At 37.9% G+C, this 21645-nt stretch overlaps 1 protein-coding gene across 1 annotated transcript; it reads left to right on the top strand.

Moving 5' to 3' along the window:
• Positions 1-138: 138 nt before the first annotated feature.
• On the top strand, positions 139-18791 carry LOC126821649 (GTP-binding protein 4). Its single transcript, XM_056101344.1, has 17 exons — positions 139-244; positions 2082-2252; positions 2879-2982; positions 3970-4053; positions 4302-4455; positions 4941-5033; positions 7722-7871; positions 8943-9050; positions 9353-9442; positions 13434-13544; positions 14081-14158; positions 15099-15150; positions 15291-15391; positions 15512-15624; positions 16268-16418; positions 17253-17438; positions 18134-18791. Exons 1-17 carry the CDS (start codon positions 197-199, stop codon positions 18278-18280), a joined length of 1941 nt encoding a protein of 646 aa, XP_055957319.1. The 5' UTR covers positions 139-196; the 3' UTR covers positions 18281-18791.
• Positions 18792-21645: the final 2854 nt, after the last annotated feature.

Raw genomic sequence — 21645 nt, 5'->3', positions numbered from 1 at the left:
AATAAATTACAGAGGCTCTTAAGATAGATTAATAGAAATTCTAATATCAATTATGATATATTGAAATAGATTATAAATTTATTACTGTGATAAATGTTGGACGCAAACAGAAAATATTTCACCGGAAGTAAACAATAATTTACCCCGGAACAGTCCTTTAAACACGTGGGGCAGATTCTGTAGGAACTACAGCAAGATGTCTCAGTATAATTTTAAGAAAATAACGGTCGTCCCGACGGCCAAGGTATGGAAACATGTTTTTATTATTCAAATAGATACATTAATGAAATCGATAAGCAAATAAAAATGCGTGGTAGTGTCGTTTCTTCATCATATGATACTGACTTTGATATAATTGTAATGACTGCTTCTCATGTGTGACAAGCAGTGCTTGGCCTTCTATATATTGCACCTTCGTAGGCCCTACTCTTAGTATTTCCCTTGGTCCTAGAGCCTTGAAATTTAAAGAAGAATGGCCTGTTATTAACCCCGATCGTTTTAACCTTAATCTGTTGTGATTTCTACCTTTTGACAGGTGTCAACCTGGACCCAAGAATCAGAAATGCCAACACTACATATGATAGGTACATGTATCCCCACCACATATATGATATGGAGTAGACCTACAAAATGCATTTTTGCCAGAATTTTTACCAGATTACATAGTCCTGTTATGTGTTAGCTGTCTACATTATTTGAGTACTATGTTGATATTAAAAGCTCAATACTGCTCTTGTTGTAACTGAATAATATATCCAAATCTTTATTCTGGTCAACAAATTGTACTATTTTACAATATTCCAATTAATTGATGATACAAATTTCATCTTAACACACCTAATTTAAAAAATTGGAAAAATTCAACTAAATGATTAAAAAAGCCTGACGTAAAGCTTTTAAAATGTTACTTGGATTTAAAAATATTTTTGAACCCTCTGGACAAGTAAAATAGGATTTAATGCATAATTTACACAACAGGTAGGACACTAACACATCTAGTACTTAGAATAAGGCTATTTTTTATTTTCTGGAGCTGTCAACCCAGCAAGAGTGTTATTGTCCCTTTAAAATATAAATAGTAAATAGTGTGCCATTATGTTATGCTATGGTAGATTTATGGAAATGAACAGAATATCATTGGGATCATGACAAATAACAAATGTTTTGTTGGCCATTTTGACCAAATTGCAAATTAGCACCTTACTTTTGTACACCAGAGGATCACGTGGCTTTGTGGGTAAGACGCTAGCTCGCTAGCCTGGAGGTCGGGTGTTCGATCCCTGCATTGGCCGAGAAAGTTCATCCAGATTTTCCGGCGTGGTTCTCCCTTGTCAGTGATGCAGGACGGAGGGGCTGACAAGGAAAGCTGTCTAGTCGTTCGAATGGGACGAAAAACCGAGGTCCCGTGTACACATTGGCGTGCACGTAAAAGATCCCTTGGCAGTTGGAATTCGATATAAGAGTAGGCCGTAGTGCTGCTGTCCGGGCAAAATTTCCCTCATAGCACACTGTATGGCGTATGCCCGTCTTCATTAGCCCTGGTTAGGAGCGGAACAGTAGGACGTTAAACTCCATTTCATTTCATTTTGTACACCAAGAGAGCGTTTGAATAGAGGCAGGGATCTTTGACATGCTGTCAGTGATACAGCACACAGTCCTTCTTGCCATCCAAACGACAATGTAGGTTTTGCCTTGCTTGGTCTGTTATCCTAAACCAGACTGGAAAATTCCATAGATCATCTCGTCGTCTGTCCAACCTTGTGGGTTTTCTCCGGGTCCTCCGGTTTCCTCCGGTTTCCTCCCACTGCTAAAGACCCCTACACGCAAGCGAATTATTGAAATAAAATTGCACCATGTGTTAGTCCCGAAATGACCTAGTTTGTGTGGAGTTGTGTTAAACCTCTCTCTCTCTCTCTCTCTCTCCCTCTTTATAGGATTGAACCAGAGACTTTTTGGCTTGTATGTAAGCACGTCACTCATGGTCATGGAGGTATCGTGACTCCACCCCTATTAGATAAACTTTATAAAAAATACTGCAGTTTATGGAGTTATGCATGTATTTTTTTTTTTTTTTTTTTCAGGATTTTATTGATATTATTTTGTCCAAAACCCAAAGAAAAACTCCAACAGTTGTTCACAGAGGTTACAAGATATCCAGAATTCGAGGTTTCTACACAAGAAAAGTGAAGTTTTGTCAACAGAGTTACCATGACAAACTAACAATGATTATAACTGACTTCCCCAAATTAGAGGTAAATAAATTTTTAATCATTGACTTTCTTTATTGTCTTGCTGACAATTTATCATATCTTTGTAAATATTGAATGAATTTAACCATTTATGGATATATATTCCAACTGAACTTTATTACAGACGTAACAAAGAGTTTGCTATAGCCATAAATATATGCAGATATTAATATTATGTATTGTAAACAAGCCTGGAAATAAGGCACCTGTCACTGACAATGTCAGGCACAGATTCAAGCTTTGTCAGGCACTAAACCTCTGGTGCCTGTCATTGTGTCCAGCACTGATTTGTCTTTTTTATTGATATTATTACATGTAATACATGTCCAGCAGACCAGCACTAAGTTGAAAATGTCAGGTACTATTTCATCGTAAAACCGTTATTTCCAGGCCTGATTGTAAATTAAATGTACATAGATAACATTAAAGTATATAAACTTTAACACATTTAACGATTTTACTATATTTCACACTTAAAACAATACTTCATCACAATGTTATACCATTAATGGTCTAAAAACAGTTGATATTACGTTTATATCCCCCAAATGATGAGCGCTTTTAAATGTTAATACTTACTTGCTTATAACTTTTCTGTGAGATTAATTATAAGGATCTTTCTATTTTAGGATATACATCCATTTTATGCTGATTTAATGAATGTTTTATATGATAAAGATCATTATAAATTAGCTCTTGGTCAGATGAATACAGCTCGACATCTGATAGACAGGTAAATATATAGTCAGGTATATATAGACAGCTATATATATATACAGGTAAATATAGACAGGTACATGTATATATAGACAGGTAAATATATATACAGGTAAATAAGACGGGTAAATGTACATGTATATATATATACACATAAATATATACTCAGACTTATAAACTTATATATAATGATAAATATTTATATTGCACTCATTCCATCCAAACAGTATGTTGTATGTAACAAGGAGTAGGGTCACCTGTCCAACCTTGTGGGTTTTCTCCATGTCCTCCGGTTTCCTCCCACTACAAAAGACCCCTACACGCAAGCAAATTATTGAAATAAAATTAAACCATGTGTTAGTCCCGAAATGACCATTGAGTGGACGTTAAACTCTATCTCTCTCTCTCTCTCTCCCTCTCTCCCTCTCTCTCTCTCTCTCTCATTCTATCCAAACATTTGCAGTTTGATGAATGAAGAGTAGGAGCCACGAATATACTAAGTGAGTTAAGGCGCTGGCTCGCTAGTCTGGAGCTCACGTGTTCGATCCCTGCATTGGCCAAGGAACTTCAAGATTTTCCAGCGTGGTTTCCCTTTGTCAGTGGTGCAGGACAGAGGTCCTTACAAGGACAACTGACTAGTTGTTCGGATGGTGCGAAAATCCGAGGCCCTGTGCACACATTGGCGTGCATGTAAGAGATCCATTGGCAGTTGGAATTCGATATAATAGTAGGCTGTGGCGTCGCTGTTCGGGCAAAATTTCCCACGTAGTACACTGTATGGCATATGCCTGCTTCATTAGCCCAGTTGGAGCAGAAAAGTAGAACGACACGTTAAACCCCATTTCATTTCATAGCGTTAAATATTGTTACCCTAGATTCTAGGATAGACTTTTTGTCTGTAGCAATACTATCTAGATACTACTTTACTTGTATGTGTTAATAAAACTATTTTTATATGTCATATATACAGAATGTGAGAGTGAATAATTTCATGTATTTTCAGTGTAGCCAAAGATTACGTACGATTATTAAAGTATGGAGACAGTTTATACAGATGTAAACAGCTCAAAAGAGCAGCACTCGGAAGGTAGAATTAATTCGTTCATACAAGAAATCTCTCGGTCATTTATAATTCCAGACAGAATTTAAATGTTTTCATTATGTAGAGGGAATGGAAGTCAGTTTTGACTTATTGTTCTTTAACAAAATATGTAGCCTATATATTTAGGGGTGTTTTATTTTACACATAAAAACTTGAAAAGTATTTATTGTATTTTAAGGTTAAATTGTTATTCTAATTTTATGTCTATAACTTGATTGGTTTGTTATTTCTAGGATGTGTACTATAATGAAGAGACAGAAACAGAGTTTGGAATATTTAGAAGAAGTTCGTCAACATTTATCCCGTCTGCCGTCAATCGATCCAAATAACAGAACTTTATTAATCACAGGATTCCCGAACGTCGGTAAATCAAGTTTTATTAATAAGGTAAATATATTTTACTTTTTTTTTAAAAAACAAACAAAAAACATACGAGCAATAAAGCAACAGCAAAGTTTAATAAAATTTTGAACCTGGCATAATCAAAGATAGAGGTTTATCATTTGATGTGCAATTATGAAATGGCGAGACCAAGATCTTTTTTACTCTTTCCATTCCCTGTTGGTTGGGTGGCCAAGTGGCGTGATTTCGAATCCCCGGTTGTACGGGACAAGGAGTAGGGTCGCCAGTCCAACCTCGTGGGTTTTCTCCAGGTCCTCCGGTTTCTTCCCACTGCTAAAGACCCCTACGCGCAAGTGAATTAATGAAATAAAATTGAACCATATGTTAGTCACGAAATGACCTAGCTTGTGTTGAGTGGATGTGAAATGTTGGAAGTTTTCCCTACTGATATTATATTTTAAATAAGAATATTTCTTATTAATAAGAGCTTCCTAACTGTATGTTTCATTTTATACATTTTGTTTTTGTAGATAACTCGAGCTGATGTAGAAGTACAGCCGTATGCTTTCACTACAAAATCTTTATACGTGGGTCACACAGATTATAAATATCTACGTTGGCAGGTAGGTTATACCATATATCTACGTTGGCAGGTAGGTTATACCATATATCTACGTTGGCAGGTAGGTTATACCATATATCTACATTGGCAGGTAGGTTATACCATGCTAAAATATAGCAGTTCATTCTGTTACATTGTGTCCATTCATTTCAAAATATACTATTCAAAAAAAGTAGGGGATATTTGATTTTGGGGGCATAATACTAAAATATGCAAATGACTACGAAAAAAGTCACTATAGAACCTAACAGAAGAAACATTTCCAGTTACATGTGACGCCCAAACGCACCAATAGCTACCGCATGGAATGCAGGTGATGCTTGGGATCATCATGGGGGTCCAACCCAAGATTTGCACGACTCTGACTTTGAATGTTACAGTCATTGTGGCATTGAATTCCAGGGTGGAAACATCAGTTTAATTGTTTTAGTGACCAGAAAACAAATTTTGATATGCGTCGGCTTACCCAAAATGAAAGGTTACGTGCCCTTGGCATGCTACAGATCGGCACAACACAGGCGGTTGTGGCGCGGACGATGAATGTTTCTCAGTCTGTCATAAGCAGGCTATGGTCCAGATACCGTGATACACAATCTGTACAGGACAGACCACGCTCAGGTCGACCAAGGGCGACAACTCAAGCCCAGGATCGATTTATCCGTACCTTGGCCTTGAGAAATCGTGTCATCACAGCAAATCAGATCAGCGCTCCTCTTCAAACAGACACTGGTGTGAGAGTGAGTGGCCAGACGATTCGGAATCGACTGCAGAGGGGTCACCTTCGCGTCCGACGTCCTCGCGTGATCCCTTGTTTGAGAGATCATCACATTCAGGCAAGACGTCGTTGGTGTAGGGATCGTCAACACTGGGATAATCGACGCTGGAGCAATGTGATGTTTTCAGATGAGTCAAGGTTCACTGTTGATTTTTTGGACAGACGTAGGCGGGTGTGGCTAGGGCAAGACGTCGTTGGTGTAGGGATCGTCAACACTGGTATAATCGACGCTGGAGCAATGTGATGTTTTCAGATGAGTCAAGGTTCACTGTTGATTTTTTGGACAGACGTAGGAGGGTGTGGCGTCGTCGAAACGAGCGCTTCCAAGACGTTAACGTCATCAGACATGATCGATTTGGGGGTGGTTCTGTTATGGTGTGGGGAGGCATCACTGTTGCTGGAAGAACGGCTTTACATGTTGTTGCAGGGCGTGTTACAGGCCAGTACTACCGGGACAACATCTTGGCAGTCCATGTTGTGCCGTTCGCACGACGTCATGGCCGCCGTTTCATCTTCCAGGATGACAACGCAAGATGTCACAGGGCCAGGATCGTTACAGGTTACCTCCAACAACAGAACATCACCACATTACCTTGGCCAGCACTGAGTCCCGACCTCTCCCCCATCGGGCATGTCTGGGACATGCTTGGACAGAGGTTACGTCAACGTCAACAACGTCCTGCCAATGTCCAAGAACCTGCTGCTGCGTTGCAACAGGAATGGGACAATCTGGACCAAAATGACCTTAGACGTCTCATTAGGAGTATGCCACGTCAAATCAATGCTTGTTTGGCAAACAGAGGAGGATTTACCCGTTACTGACTTGGTTGTGATGCTGTGGTAACTTTGCTGTTTGACCCCGGGTATCATTTTACCCTTATAATGGTCAGTCTGTGCCTTACTTAGTCTAACGATCATTTGGAATAAATCGATGAATGTGAACTTCATTTCATTTTGTCATTTGTTTCTTCGTCAGTTTCATTAGGTGACTTTAATAACACTTAAAAATCAAATATCCCCTACTTTTTTTGAATAGTATATTTCAAAATTTGGCCAGCCGGTTAAGTTTTTATTATTTTCGCTTAACATGGATTAGCAAAATACTTTTTCCAAAGAGTGAGACAACTCAATCTTTAATTATTTTTACACATTCTAACTATAAATTCTTTGAAATTCTAATTTCGTGGCTTGTGAATTGTCTGACGGGTAAGTTCTCATGACGGGCAATTACAACTAAGTAGTTTTGACTAACACAGACTGATGATATAGCATGTTTATCCAGACTGGGAGTAGAATGTTAAAAAGCTCACTGTATTCATGATGTTACAAACGGAGCAGACTCAGAACTGTAGTCAGTTAAATAATAAAGTGTTCAAATATTGACTATGTTAATAAGAGATATTGCAGGAAAACATAATGTAAACTTCAAATGGATCAATCTGATTAAAACACAGATCCTATTTCGTTTCGTTTTTATTGTTCAAAATTTCGTTTTACTTGTCTTTACTACACTAGGATCCGGAAGAGTTGTTATCATTATGTGTTCTGAATGGCGTGAGGGATTAGCCAATGAAACGGTGTGTTACGGTGAGCTTTAGGCGTGTTTTGCACGGAACTGTGGATAATCAACTAGTAACATCAATGCTGATTGGTTAATCAAATGTCATAGGGTCAAAAGCCGTTCGTACGACCTCCGCCACAACCTATTGCTACAACCAGCCAGATCTTCATGTAGTGTAGGCCATCGAAAGTATAAAAACGAAATGAAATTTAGATCTGTATTTTAATCAGATTACAAATGGATAGATTGTAATAATGGTCAGTCAAAAAATGAAGCAATAAAAAATTGACTGTTAATAAGAGGAAAACAGAACTTAATGTAAACATCAAATGGATAATTTATTTTATTTTCAGGTAATAGATACCCCTGGTTTATTAGATCATTCTCTAGAAGAAAGGAATACCATCGAGATGCAGGCTATAACAGCATTAGCACATATTAGAGCTGCTGTTTTATTTATTATGGATATATCCGAACAATGTGGTCATTCACTCGAACAGCAGGTAGAATTTCTTGTTTCCAATATTTTAAATTATCACGCTCTTGTCATATTTTATTAATATTTGCGCCTGTTGAGGAATTGTATATTATTGATATTTGTGTCTGTAAAGGAATTATGTCCTATATATAGGAGGCTCTTATCAAAAGATTGTATGCTATTAATATGAGGCTCTGTCAATGAATTGTATTCTACAAATTAAAGCCATAGGAGACAAGACAGAAAATTATCTTTAATCGTTTGTTTTAGTTAAAGGATCCTCGTCGAAACTTGGTAGGGGGATTGGATGGCCAAATGGTTAGCACATGCGCGCTGTATCATAAGGTCTGTCATTGAGTCAGCTGGCGTGGTTTCGATTCCCCGGTTGTATGTGACAAGGAGTTGGGTCGCCTGTCCAGCCTCGTGGGTTTTCCTAGGTCCTCTGTTTTCCTCCCACTGCTAAAGACGGCTACGCACAAGCGAATTATTGAAATAAAATTGAACCATGTGTTAGTCCCGAAATGACCTAGCTTGTGTCGAGTGGACGTTAAACCCCATTTCTCTCTCTCTCTCTCTTTTCTCTCTCTCGAAACTTGGTAGTCCATATAATTGTGTCCCATGTTAAACATGCATTATGCAAGAGCTAAATCTGCCTATTGCAGGTCTTTTTTTAGGCCTGAAATGTTTTCTAAAGTATTAATTAGACATTAATTAACTGATCGATGCCTTAATCAACTTTCGATGGCATCAGATTTCTCCGATATTAAATAGATTAGAATGGTTCAGCGATACTTTGATTTAATCAAATATGGAGGACTGAGACTTAGCTTCAATCAACCAGTACGGTGGTTGAAATTATTGCACACATCTGTGCAATAGAGTAATTTGAATGAAATTTTCAAATTATTCATTTTACATCATCTACTTTCGAACTATTATAGCAAGAATGGTTAGCTCTTTATCTAAATCTTACATAATGTATCTTTAACATAAATTAATGAAGTATAAACATTTTACATAAAAGTTTATTCCTGGGTTCTCTTGTCTTGATCAAGAAAAGAATTTAACATAATGTTAGTTATTTTTTATTTTTCAGATATCATTATTTAAGAATATTAAACCATTGTTTAGCAACAAACCATTGATTATTGTTATTAATAAAATAGATATACTTACTATGGACGATTTACCACCAGAGAAAAAAGTAAGTAGTTTATTATAATTTACATTGATAAATTTAGTAAAATTGGGCTGTAAATTTGATATAAGAGTAGGCTGTAGTGCTGCTGTTCAGACAAAAGTTTTCTCATACATCGGTATGCGTCTCTCTCTCTCTCTCTCTCTCTCTCTCTCTCGTTCTTCCTCACCCCTTCTCTTGCTCTTCTTGTCCTAAAATCTTGCTGTGATGTGTAGTTACCTACGCTGAATCAGATATTCTCTAAAACCATAATATTAATCTTAATAGTAGATTCTCTGTTTTATTATAAACATTATTTTTATGTTTAGGAATTATTTAGTGAATTTGAAGATAGTTCTATACCAATAGTTTGTATGAGTACATTAACAGAGGTTGGTGTCATGGAAGTCAGAAGTGAGGTAAGATATCAATCTTGTTTGTTGTACTCGTAAAGTTTGTGTAGGAGGGGAGAAAGTAGCTTGAAGTTACTCATCTGAGATTAAATTTAATTCTTCATTGCGTATTCCTATGAGGGAACCACGGTGGCTAAGTAAGACGCTGGCTCACTATCCTGGAGTTCGCGGGGTAGATCTCTGTGTTTTTCGAAAAAGTTCATCACGATTTTCCAACGTGGTTTCCCCTTGTTAATGATGCAGGACGGAGGGCCTGACAAGGACAGCTGTCTAGTTGTTTGAATCTGACAAAAAACTGAGGTCCTGTGTACTTATTGATGTACACGTAAAAGATTCCTTGGCAGTTGAAATTCCATATAAGAGTAGGTCGTAGTGCCGCTGTCCGGGCAAAATTTCCCTCATACCACACTGCATGATGTATGCCCGTCTTCATTAGCCCAGTAAAGGAGCAGAACAGTAGGACGTTAAACCCCATTTCATTTCATTTTATTTTCCCATGAAAGAAGTTTAAAGACAATATGTAATTTTTTATAGTTTAATCTATAAGGGGGATGGGGGGTAAGTGGATGAATGGTTAACGCATGCGCTTTTAACAGAGCCATGACAGAAACCCTAAGGATGGGGTCTGAATTCAATTGGTCATAAAGATAACTTAAGTTAAAAGTCATCCTTGGACTGAAATAAATTAATTGTTGAAAGTGGATTTTCTTAGACTTCAGCTGGTGAAGAAAATCTGTTGATTAGCTACGATTTGACTACACAGTTACAACAATTAGTGGGTGGGGGTGGGGGGTTGGATGGCCGAATGGTTAGCATGCGCGCTGTATCATAAAGTCTGTCATTGAATCAAGTGATATGGTTTCAATTCCCCACTTGTACGTGACAAAGAATAGGGTTGCCTATATCAACCTTGTGGGTTTTCTCCAGTTGCCTCCCACTGCTAAAGATCTGTATGTGCTAGCAAATTATTGAAATAAAATTGAATCATATGTTGTTAGTTCTCTTGACTCAGTGACAGACCTTATGGTCTAAAGCAGGGGTGTCAAACATGTGGCTCGCGAGCCAGATCCAGTCTGCCAAGATGTTAAATGTGGCCTGTGGAACAAATTTCAACAAACTGGTGTGTCTATAATTCTTAGAAACTAGCGATGGAAATGATTTTTTCTTTGGTTGTTTCTAAAAGAATTTTTTTGTACAATTTAAAAAAATTGCTAATTTGGTCTATTTCAAAGTATTGTATTACATTATAATACATGTATATGTTACAGTCAATGTCTACAATCAGGCAATGTGTACATTGCCTGAAATAACCAGTCAATGTGTACATTGCCTGAAATAACCAGTCAATGTGTACATTGCCTAATGAGGCCAGTCATTGTGTACATTGCCTAAAATTTCCAGGCATTGTGTACATTGCCTAAAATTTCCAGGCATTGTGTACATTGCCTGATTAATTAGCCCAATTATTGTACACATTGACTGATAGTTGAAGAGCGATTATTGGGAAGACTAGATTACCATAGGTTTCGTTCTGTGATCACATAGGCTTCATTTCATATTAAAGATACTTTAATAGGTTCTTTGTCGGTAATCATTTGATTTAAAAATGACTTTGATTTTAAAAATGACTTTGATTTTAAAAATGACTTTGATTTTAAAAATGACTTTGATTTTAAAAATGACTTTGAAAATAAAATGACTTTGAAAGGAAAATGTACTTCATGATTAAATTTACTTTGATTAAAACATTAATATAACAGGATTGTCACTAGAGTTGTTGTTTTTAACTAAATAAATGACAAATATTATAAACACTTTGACGGATGAATTGACTTTATTTCACACAGTATGAAAATACATGAATTTATGATTTCTCGAATACATGTGAAATACTCAGACAAATGGTAACATGTACATGTCAACTTGATTACAACCATGATATAAGTGGCCATGAAATGTCAACAATTTTTGTTTTGACAATTGATGCTGTTGTGGCATCTGCTGTTACATAACAAACCGAACTTGTAACATTTACACTTATTTGTGGCACACTGTTTCCCACTTTTAGAACAGTTACACCTGCATGTTTATGCAGAGACATGGGCCTGGATTAACGTTTCAACAAGACAATGCTCGACCCCATACAGCAATTGCTACCCAGAATTTTTTAAGAAATGCCGGTGTCCAAGTCCTGGATTGGCCGTCGCTTAGCCCCGACCTTAATCCTATTGAACACATCTGGGTCGACGTGTTCGTCAGCAAGTGAATCCACCACTGATGTTGCAGGACCTTCATCATGCTCTTGCTGGGCAGTGGAGACGTCTTCCTCGGGTAGTGTTTACTAATGTTCTGAGATCCATGAGAAGACGTTGTGTGGCAGTACGAGAGGCTAGAGGAGGCCACAACCGTTACTAAACACTTTATTCCGATTGTTCTCCAAGTCTGTGGATTTCATTTTGGGGGGTACTGTGACATCACGAACGGTATCAATGTCAAGGACTTTCGGCGAGACGTATTCTTGCTTTCTGTTGATGTCAAGGTCGTCTGTGCACAACATAACACTAAATAGTTGCCTTAAACCAAATATTAAAAATCTAGTCCCAAAAATCCCTGCATTAGCCAAGGAAGTTCGAGATTTTCCAGCGTGGTTTCCCCTTGTCAGTGATGCAGGACAGAGGGCTTGACAATGACAGCTGTCTAGTTGTTTGGATGGAGCGAAAAACCGAGCCCCTCTGCACACATTGGCGTGCTTGTAAGAAATCAATTTGCAGTTGGAATTTGATATAAGAGTAGGCTATAGCGCCGCTTTTCGGGCAAATTTCCCTCATAGCACACTGTATTGTGTAAGCCTGTTTTCATTATCCCAGTTGGAGCAGAAAAGCAGAACGTTAAACCCCATTTCATTTCATAGTGTTAAAAATTGTTACCCTAGTTTCTAGGATAGACTTTTTGTCTGTACCGATACAGTCTAGGTCCTACTTTACTTGTATGTGTTAAGGGGGGTTGGATGGCAGTAAGGTTAGCACGTGCACACTCTATCATAAAGCCTGTCATTGAGTCAACTGGCGTGGTTTTGAATCCCCAGTTGTACGTGGCAAGGAGTAGGGTCGCCTGTCCAACCTCATGGGTTTTCTCTGGGTCGACGTGTTCGTCAGCAAGTGAATCCACCACTGATGTTGCAGGACCTTCATCATGCTCTTGCTGGGCAGTGGAGACGTCTTCCTCGGGTAGTGTTTACTAATGTTCTGAGATCCATGAGAAGACGTTGTGTGGCAGTACGAGAGGCTAGAGGAGGCCACAATCGTTACTAAACACTTTATTCCGATTGTTCTCCAAGTCTGTGGATTTCATTTTGGGGGGTACTGTGACATCACGAACGGTATCAATGTCAAGGACTTTCGGCGAGACGTATTCTTGCTTTCTGTTGATGTCAAGGTCGTCTGTGCACAACATAACACTAAAATAGTTGCCTTAAACCAAATATTAAAAATCTAGTCCCAAAAATCCTGAGTGTCAAGTTTTTAATTTGGCTGAGTATATTAACCGACAAAGAACCTATTAAAGTATCTTTTATATAATCGCTCTTCAACAATCAGTCAATTTGTACAATAATTGGTCTAATTAATCAGGCAATGTACACAATGCCTGGAAATTTTAGGCAATGTCCACAATGACTGGCCTCATTAGGCAATGTACACATTGACTGGTTATTTCAGGCATTGTACACATTGCCTGATTGTAGACATTGACTGTAACATATATAATGATTTTAGTCAAATAAATCAATAAAATTTTCTTTATGTTGATATTTTTGTATATCTCCGGCCCACTGAATGTAAAAATTTAAGTTCATGTGACTCCTGAATCGAAATAAGTTTGACACCCCTCATCTAAAGCCACCCAACCCCCAAATAAAAAAAAGCAATGAATAAAAAATACCCCCAAAAATATGAATTGAAATAATGTAGGCCTATATTTGGATTTTGATCATTTCTAGGCCTGTGATAGATTGTTGATACAGAGAGTTGAGTCAAAAATTAGAAGTAAAAAAGTTCAAGGTGTTGCTCACCGACTTCGAGTAGCCATGCCAGAAAAACGTGATACCACGGTAAGTAGATAGTTTGAACGTTTAGTAGTTTTCATTTTGTATGAAACATTTATCATTACAGACCTGGGATTGTACAGCATTATTGTTTGGTTTGGCTTTCACTTTGATTGAATTCTTGATCATCACAGAGATACATTCACTTGTTTTGACATATACTATTCTAATAATCTTTGCACATGGTCTCTAAGTTGTCAGAGCAACATTTTTCAAGCCCGGTCTTCACTTTTCTGGGCTGGATACTACCAGACTGACATGAAAAGTATGCCTTGTCATTTGGATGCGACAAAAAAAAAAGCAAAGCCCACTCTTCAACTTGGAAATTGAATAAGAGTAGGCGATATTATATTATGGTGAAACTGTTGAAAACCCTGAGTCTTCATTAGCCCTGTCGGAGAGGTACAGTTGGATGTTAAATCCCATTTCAGTTCATTTCATTTTGTATGACATATGCCCGTCTTCAATAGTCCAGTAGGGCATTAAAAAAAAAACATTTCAGAGGGCATTAAAAAAAACTCATTTCATTTTTTTTTTTTTAGAAACGGCCAGCATTTATACCAGAATCTGTAAAAGCCAAACGAGCAGCTATGGAGATTGATGGTAAAAAAAGAAAACTTGTAAGTATTGATTCACGTTCCGTGTAAAAAATCTGTCAAAAGGGGTAACTAAGATTTAATGATATTATGGCTGATAAAAAAGAGTAACAATTCTAACCAAGACAGAGAGCCATGGTGAGTCAATGAGTTGTCGGAGAAAGTTCATCAGGATTTTTCAACTTGGTTTCTGCTGTGTCGGTGGTGATGGCAAAGGGTCTTTCTATTCATTTGGATGGGATTCTCTATATTCTTGTACTATTGGAAGCCCATTAAAAATACCCTGACAGTTAGAAATCTGTCATAGAAATCCTTCATAGCACTTGTGTATGGCATCTCCATTACTCCAGTTGAGGCAGAATCAGAAGTCATTAAACCCCATTTCATGTCCCACGATGCAAATTTCAAATAAGAGTTCAATTTAAAGGACAATATTGCTGTGTCTGTTATAACTTGTTACTTCAGTCAGTTATATAGAAAGATAACTCGTGTTCGTCATTTTTTTCATCACTTCCCTTTTCTTCAAGTGTTTGTTATGCATCTATCGTAGCAATGATCTCTGTGTTAAAATTATAATTGAAATATGTTTAACCAGTTCTGTCAGATACGTGATAATGGCTGACACCAATATTGTCCTTTAAAGATGTGAATCGAGAGAATATAGCAATTAGAGGTGGTATCTGGTGCTCCAAGTCTGTGCATGTCATTTTATTTTACAATGTAAACTATTATGTGCTTTAAAGATACAGTTTGCAAGAACTAAATCTGCCTACTGTTGGTCATTTTTATGGTTCCAAGTGACAAGCCCCTAATGTACTCGCTAGGCCATTGGATGGTGATAGAATTTAACGATAACCTGGATAATCAAGACTTTGTTTATTATCGTAGCAGTGGTACTTGACAATGGAGACTATCTTGTACAGACTAGGTATATTAAATATTGTGTTTTATATTTTATCTACAGGAGAGAGATATTGAATTAGAAATGGGAGATGACTATAGTTTAGATTTAAGAAGTAAGTTCTCTACAAACCTTTACAATTAGTTAATGTAAAAAAAATTATTCTGTTGTAAAACGTACACAGAACTGATATTTTTATAATACATGTCTTTAGCTTTGACAGTATATTTTACTATTTTGCTCGTTTTTTTTCAGAAACGTGGGATTTAGCTAATGAAGAAGAGAAGTACGATGTTCTACCAGAAATCTGGAATGGACACAATGTTGCTGATTTTATAGACCCTGATATCATGACGGTTAGTTTCTTAATACATACAAAATACATAAAGTGGGTGTGTGAATTCTGATAGTTTCAGATGTATAGAATTGACATAAGCTCTTTTTATGTGAAATTGTAAATTTATTTATTTTTGTAGAAATTAGAAGAATTAGAGAAAGAAGAAGAGTTACGAGAGAAGGCTGGTTTTTATAATGATGATACAGAAGAGGAAGATGAGGAAATGAAGGATCTGAGGAAAACTGCCAGAAAGTAAGTTAAACACATTCTTCTTTTACGTTTTTATTGAGTCATTATTGAGTCAAATGGCATGGTTTTGAAATGAAATGAAATGGGGTTTAACTGGGCTAATGAAGACGGGTATACGCCATACAGTGTGCTGAGGGAAATTTTGCCCGTTTACGACACTATGGCCAACTCTTATATCAAATTCCAACTGCCAAGGGATATGTCCTGCACCACCGTCAAGGGGGTTCCACGCTGGAAAATCCTGATGAACTTTCTTGGCCAATGCGGGGATCGAACACGTGACCCCCCAAGCTAGCAAGCCACAGTCTTACCCCTTAGCCATTGTGACTCCTAGCCATTGTTTTGAGTCTCAGTTTGTATGTGAGAAGGAGTAGGGTCAACTGTCCAACCTCATGGGTTTTCTCCACGTTCCTCAGTTACCTCCCAATGCCAAAGACCTGTACACGCAAAAGAGAATTATTGAAATAAAATAAAAGTATGTGTTAGTCCTGAAATGATCTAATCGAGTTGATGTTACACCCCCACTTTCTCTCTGAAACGTCTATCTGCCTAAATTATCACTAAGATTATTGACGTTGATCTGATGAGAAAGCCCATTTCACTTTCACCCTAATTTAAAAAGTTGATTTTATTTGTATTTTTTCAGGATAAGACACAAGAGAATGTTGAAGACGTTAGAATCAAGAGAGAAGAAAGGAATTAAAACTAAGTTTCCCAGAACTGGTAAAAAGGTTGATAAATCAGATATCGAGAACACAATGGCTGAACTGGGAATTGATATTCAAAATAAATCCAAGGTAGAAAGACATATTTTGATTGTAATATCTGCATTTATTCAAAATAAGGGGAGTTGGATGGTAAGCACGTGCGCGTTGTATCATAAGGTCTGTCATTGAGTCAACTGGTGGGGTTTCGATTCCCCAGTTGTACATGACAAGGAGTAGGGTTGACTGTCCAACTTTGTGGGTTTTCTGCGGGTCCTCCAGTTTCCTCCCACTGCTAAAGACCCCTATGCGCAAGCGAATTATTGAAATAAAAATGAACCATGTTTTGTAGAGTGGACGTTAAACCTCATTTCCCTCTCTGTGTCTCCTCCCACTGCTAAAGACTTACGCACTCTCTCTCTCTCTCTCTGTCTTTATTCAAAATAAAGAAAGAAAGAGGCTGTGATTAAGGCTATGGTGAAAGGGAGGGAGCGAGCAAGCGACCTTTCTGGGCCATTATTATCTGACACCAAATGAAGTTGGAGATGCTGTGACTCAGTGAGCAAGTCGTTGGCTCGCTATCCAGGAGGTCTCCGTGTTCAATGGCTGAGAAAGTTCATCAGGATTTTACCGGCATGGTAATTGTGTCTAGTTGTTCAGACAAGGTGCCCCCTAGGACAATTGTGTCTAGTTGTTCAGACGAGGTGCCCCATAGGACAATTGCACACCGGACAATTGCTACCCAAATACCAAATAACTAGTGGCATGTCATTGCTTGATAACAGTGAGAGAATCCCCATTGAAACGTTGTAGTTAATAAACCTAGTGAATGTTTTCCATAAAGCTGTCTGTTTATTATATATCGCTTTCACTAAATGCCTTTCAAAGATATTACATATTTTGTATATATATATTTATTTTTTTTAGACTCACTATGCGACACAGAATAATGAGAGATCACGAAGTACAAGCAGACGAGCTATTAAACGTAAACGTGAAGAATCGGAAGCCCCACGTTCAGGAAGTAGAAGTGTTTCCCGTAAACGTGAGAAGTCTGCTCATCGCACTCTATCTATTACACCCAGAGATAAATCAGGAATGAGAGATGATAAGGTAATGGTTCTCAAATACTCCCACATTAATTAAAACCAACCACATGACAACCCAAATAACAGTATTATTACTTGCCACACTAAATGCATTACCTAGGTTACAAGAAGTAATGAATCTAGAAGTGTACTGTAGGCTCAAATATACCCAGGCCTGATACATGTTACTGACAACCCTAAATGATACCATGCTATAAACAAGATGTTAAGATAAATGTATTGCCCTGAAATGCGATGTTTATGAGAAGTCATTTAGCATCAAAGTAAAAACACAAAATAATATCCTATCTACCGCATCAGATTTTAGGAAGGATTGTCTGAGAAGCAGACCAGTTTTTTTGTATGGCCTAAATGAGAGTTTCTTACGATTTGAACGTAATTCAAAGAAGATTAGTAACCAGAAACGCTGGTGTCCGGGTAAAATTTCCCTTTTAGCAACTGCAGGGCGTAGGTCCCTGCATTCATTAGTCCTATTGGTACACAAAAGTTGGAAGTTAAATCCCATTTAATTCATTTCATTGTGTATTTAAATGTGGATGAGTGTCGTTAATGCCTTTTGATTTCATTCCATATGCCTTTTGATTTCATTCCAAATGCCTTTTGATTTTGTTCTAAGTGCCTTTTGATTTTATTCCAAATGCCTTTCGTTTTCATTCCCAATGCCCAGCAGTTTCATTCTGTTTTCTTTGTAATTTTCAGATGGCTAAGAAGGCAAAGAAACTTGCCAAGGCAGCGGTAGGACCAATGCACAGACAGGGAATATTCGAAACAGATCGAAGAATAGCAGTAAAGAAACCCAAACATTTGTTCTCAGGAAAACGAAAAATGAAAGCAGACAGACGTTAATGGATCAAAGGATCGTTAAAAAAAATAAAATGACTGAAAAAAGAAAAAAAAAACATTTTAAGAAAATTTCCTGGGGGTATTTTTTTTCCATCCTTTCCTGTTCTCTGAAGCAAAGTTAAAGTAAAAGATATGACTGAAAAAAATACATTTTAAGAAAAATTCTGGCTGCCACTTTAAGATTTTGTTTGTTTCTTGAAGCTGAAGAATATGTAGGTCATCGAACTTCATTTTAACTTGTTCGATTTGTGTCTTCAAATAGTCAGGATTATTTATTGAACTCGAGACCATTGCCCTTGAAAATTGAAAATAAAATATTTTAAAAATAAAACTTTTTCTCTGGCTAAGATAAAATTCTAGTATGCCACTGAAAAAGATTTATGCTTAAAATATTTTAGTCAATAACAAGATGCGAGTCTTGTCAGTCAAATGACCAGAGGGACTCCCCCAGCCCCTTCCATGTTATTATAGTGCTGGTTAAGGACAAAATAAAATCAATAAGATCTATACATAATGAATGTTGTTGTTTTTTTAACCCTTGCGGTTAAATTAGCCTACTCACAAACCCACAAGATATTTGGTTGGATAGATCCTCAGGATATTCAGGCGTGACTCTCCCCTCGTAAGTTTTACAGGAAGGAGGGTCTGATAACACTTATCTAGTCATACGGATGCGATAGAAAAATGTTTCCATATACACACTGACATGTATGTAAAAGAGCCCTTAACAGTTGGAACTAGAAATACGAGTAGTCCGTAGCACTCACTGTCTAGTCAAAATTTTCCTTTTAGCACACTGTACCGCACACACCTGTCTTCATTAGCCCAGCTGGAGTCTGTCTAAACTTGTGGGTTTTCTCTGGGTCTTCCAGTTCCCCCCCCCCCACTCACTACTAAGACACCTAAGCGAATTATTGAAATAAGATTGAACCATATGTTGGTCCCAAAATGACCATTGTATGTGTCAAGTGGACGTTCAACCCAATTTTTCCCTTTCTCTCTCCCAGTTGGAGCAGAAAAGTAGGGCGTTCAACCCCATTTCATTTCATTCCTATGTAATACATGAAGATGTTGCTCCACATGTTGGGAGCCACAGTGGCTAGGTGGGTAAGGCGCTGGCTCGTTAGCCTGGAGGTCGGGTGTTCGAACCCTGCATTGGCCGAGAAAGTTCATCCCGATTTTCCGACGTGGTTTCCCCTTGTCAGTGATGCAGGACGGAGGGCCTGGCAAGGACAGCTGTCTAGTCCTTCGGATGAGACGAAAAACCTAGGTCCCGTGTAAACATTGGAATGCACGTAAAAGATCCCTTGGCAGTTGGAATTCGATATAGGAGTAGGCGATAGTGCCGCTGCCCGGGCAAAATTTCTCTCATAGCACACTGTATGGCCTATGCCCGTCTTCATTAGCCCATTTCATTTCATTTTGCTCCACAAGTTGATAAAGACTGGAGAAGATTTTTCCAAATGTCGTCTTTATTCTGGTCAACAAATTGTACTATTTTACAATATTCCAGTTAATTGATGATACAAATTTCATCTTAACACACCTAATTTAAAAAAAATTGGAAAAATTCAACTAAATGATTTGAAAAGCCTGACGTAAAGCTTTTCAAATGTGACTTGGATTTAAAAATACTTTTGAACTCTCTGGACAAGTAAAATAGGATTTAATGGATAATTTACGCAACAGGTAGGACACTAATACATCTAGTACTTAGAACAAGGCTATTTTTTTATTTTTTGGAGCTGTCAAGCCAGCAAGAGTGTTATTGTCCCTTTAAAACAGCATGAACCTACTTCCTTCAGGGTATAAACAGATTCCTCTTTATGGGAATAAAAAGCTCTCGAAGATAAATATTTCCCGTTACATCGGGCTATATAATAATAATAATAGTGTCGATTTCTAGAGCGCCAAAGCATGCTCAAAGCGCTTTCAAAAAGAAGTAAAAACATGTCAATTAATTTAGTCTGGATAAGATAGTTTAAACTTAGAGTTTTACAGCAAACTATTCCAGAGTTTGGGTGCAGCAACACTGAAACTTCTATCTCCAAATTGTTTCAATTTTGATGACGGAATGCATTAAAGGTTTTGATGTTGGGATCTGAAAGTACGGGTAGGCTGGTATATAGTTAATACTTCTGAAAGATACAAGGGTGCAGTAGTCAAACACAAGATCTTAAATTCAATACGTGCATGAATCGGAAGCCGATGCAGGTATTTCAAGACAGGAGTTATGTGTGACGATTTGTTAGTTCTAGTTAGGATCCTGGCCGCTGTATTCTGAACTTTTTGTAGCTTATACAGTGTGGACTGAGTACTTCCAGCTAGTATACTGTTACAATAGTCGAATTTTCAAAGGACGAGAGATTGAATTAATGATTTAGCCGCTTCCACAGTGATGATGTTTCGTATTCCGCTTACATACAAAACACACACGTGTGAATACTTTGCTAATCTTTAGGAGTTAATTTTTTCACCGCAAACACAGCAGTGGACGATGAAAGTCGGGGAGTTGGATGGCCGAATGGTTAGCACGTGCGCGTTATATCATAAGGTCTGTCGATGAGTCAACTGCTATCGGAGTTTCGATTCCCCGAGTGGGCGTTAAAACCCATTTATCGCAATATTTGTTTGTAAAGCAAAAGTTGCAGGGCCAAGCAATTGTAACATCAAAAAAGGGACCCGGTTGCATTTATCGATACAAAAAAACAAAAACAACCCAAAACTTGGTACACCAATAGGCCTATCATATTCTTAATTAGAATCGCAATCGTCGTGCATAAATTTATATTTCGGGGTTCAAAAATACAAGAATACAATCTTGGTGTTGAAGCAATACTTGTGAAGTAGACCCGGATTGTTTCGAGTGGGCGTTAACTCGATCAAGACGTTGTCGCGCTAACCTGTACGTCCTGTGTTCAATCCCTGCGTTGGTCGAGAAAGTGCATCATGATTTTCCGGTGTGGTCCCTTCTTGTCAGTGGTGCAGGATCGAGGGCCTTGCAAAGGACAACGTATACGCGTTAGGGTCGGAGGGAAATCTGCGCCCCCCCCCCCTGACATTTGGAATTCGATATAAGATCTGGCCGCAGCGCACTGCAGTCGGACCAGAGCAGTAGGACGTTTAACTCATTTCATCTCTCCCCCTCTCTCTCTCTCTCTCCCTCTCTCTCTCTCTCTTCTCTCGTAATTCGCGCAAGACAGATTCTTTTGATTTTTTTGTTGTCTTCAAGTTACCGTGATTGTGATTTGAGTGCTCTTTTATGGAATTAAGTCGAAATAATCAATAGAATTTAAACTTGTTAAAAGAAAATCGTGCATTCAACAGTGAGGTTTCTTTTACCTGCACATTACTCCAATGGCAGACGT

This window comes from Patella vulgata, chromosome 5 (assembly GCF_932274485.2).
Source record: "Patella vulgata chromosome 5, xgPatVulg1.2, whole genome shotgun sequence".
NCBI classification, from domain to species: Eukaryota; Metazoa; Mollusca; class Gastropoda; family Patellidae; genus Patella; species Patella vulgata.
The sequence above is the reverse complement of the archived record's forward strand: the minus strand, read 5'-3'. Positions and strand labels throughout refer to the sequence as shown.

Excerpts from the sequence above, each read along its gene's own strand:
- LOC126821649 (XM_056101344.1), top strand. The coding sequence starts at position 197 with ATGTCTCAGTATAATTTTAAGAAAATAACGGTCGTCCCGACGGCCAAG. Across the intron at positions 4,456-4,940 it reads AATCAAGTTTTATTAATAAG|ATAACTCGAGCTGATGTAGA; the intron begins GTAAATATATTT and ends TTGTTTTTGTAG. Across the intron at positions 5,034-7,721 it reads ATAAATATCTACGTTGGCAG|GTAATAGATACCCCTGGTTT; the intron begins GTAGGTTATACC and ends TTTTATTTTCAG.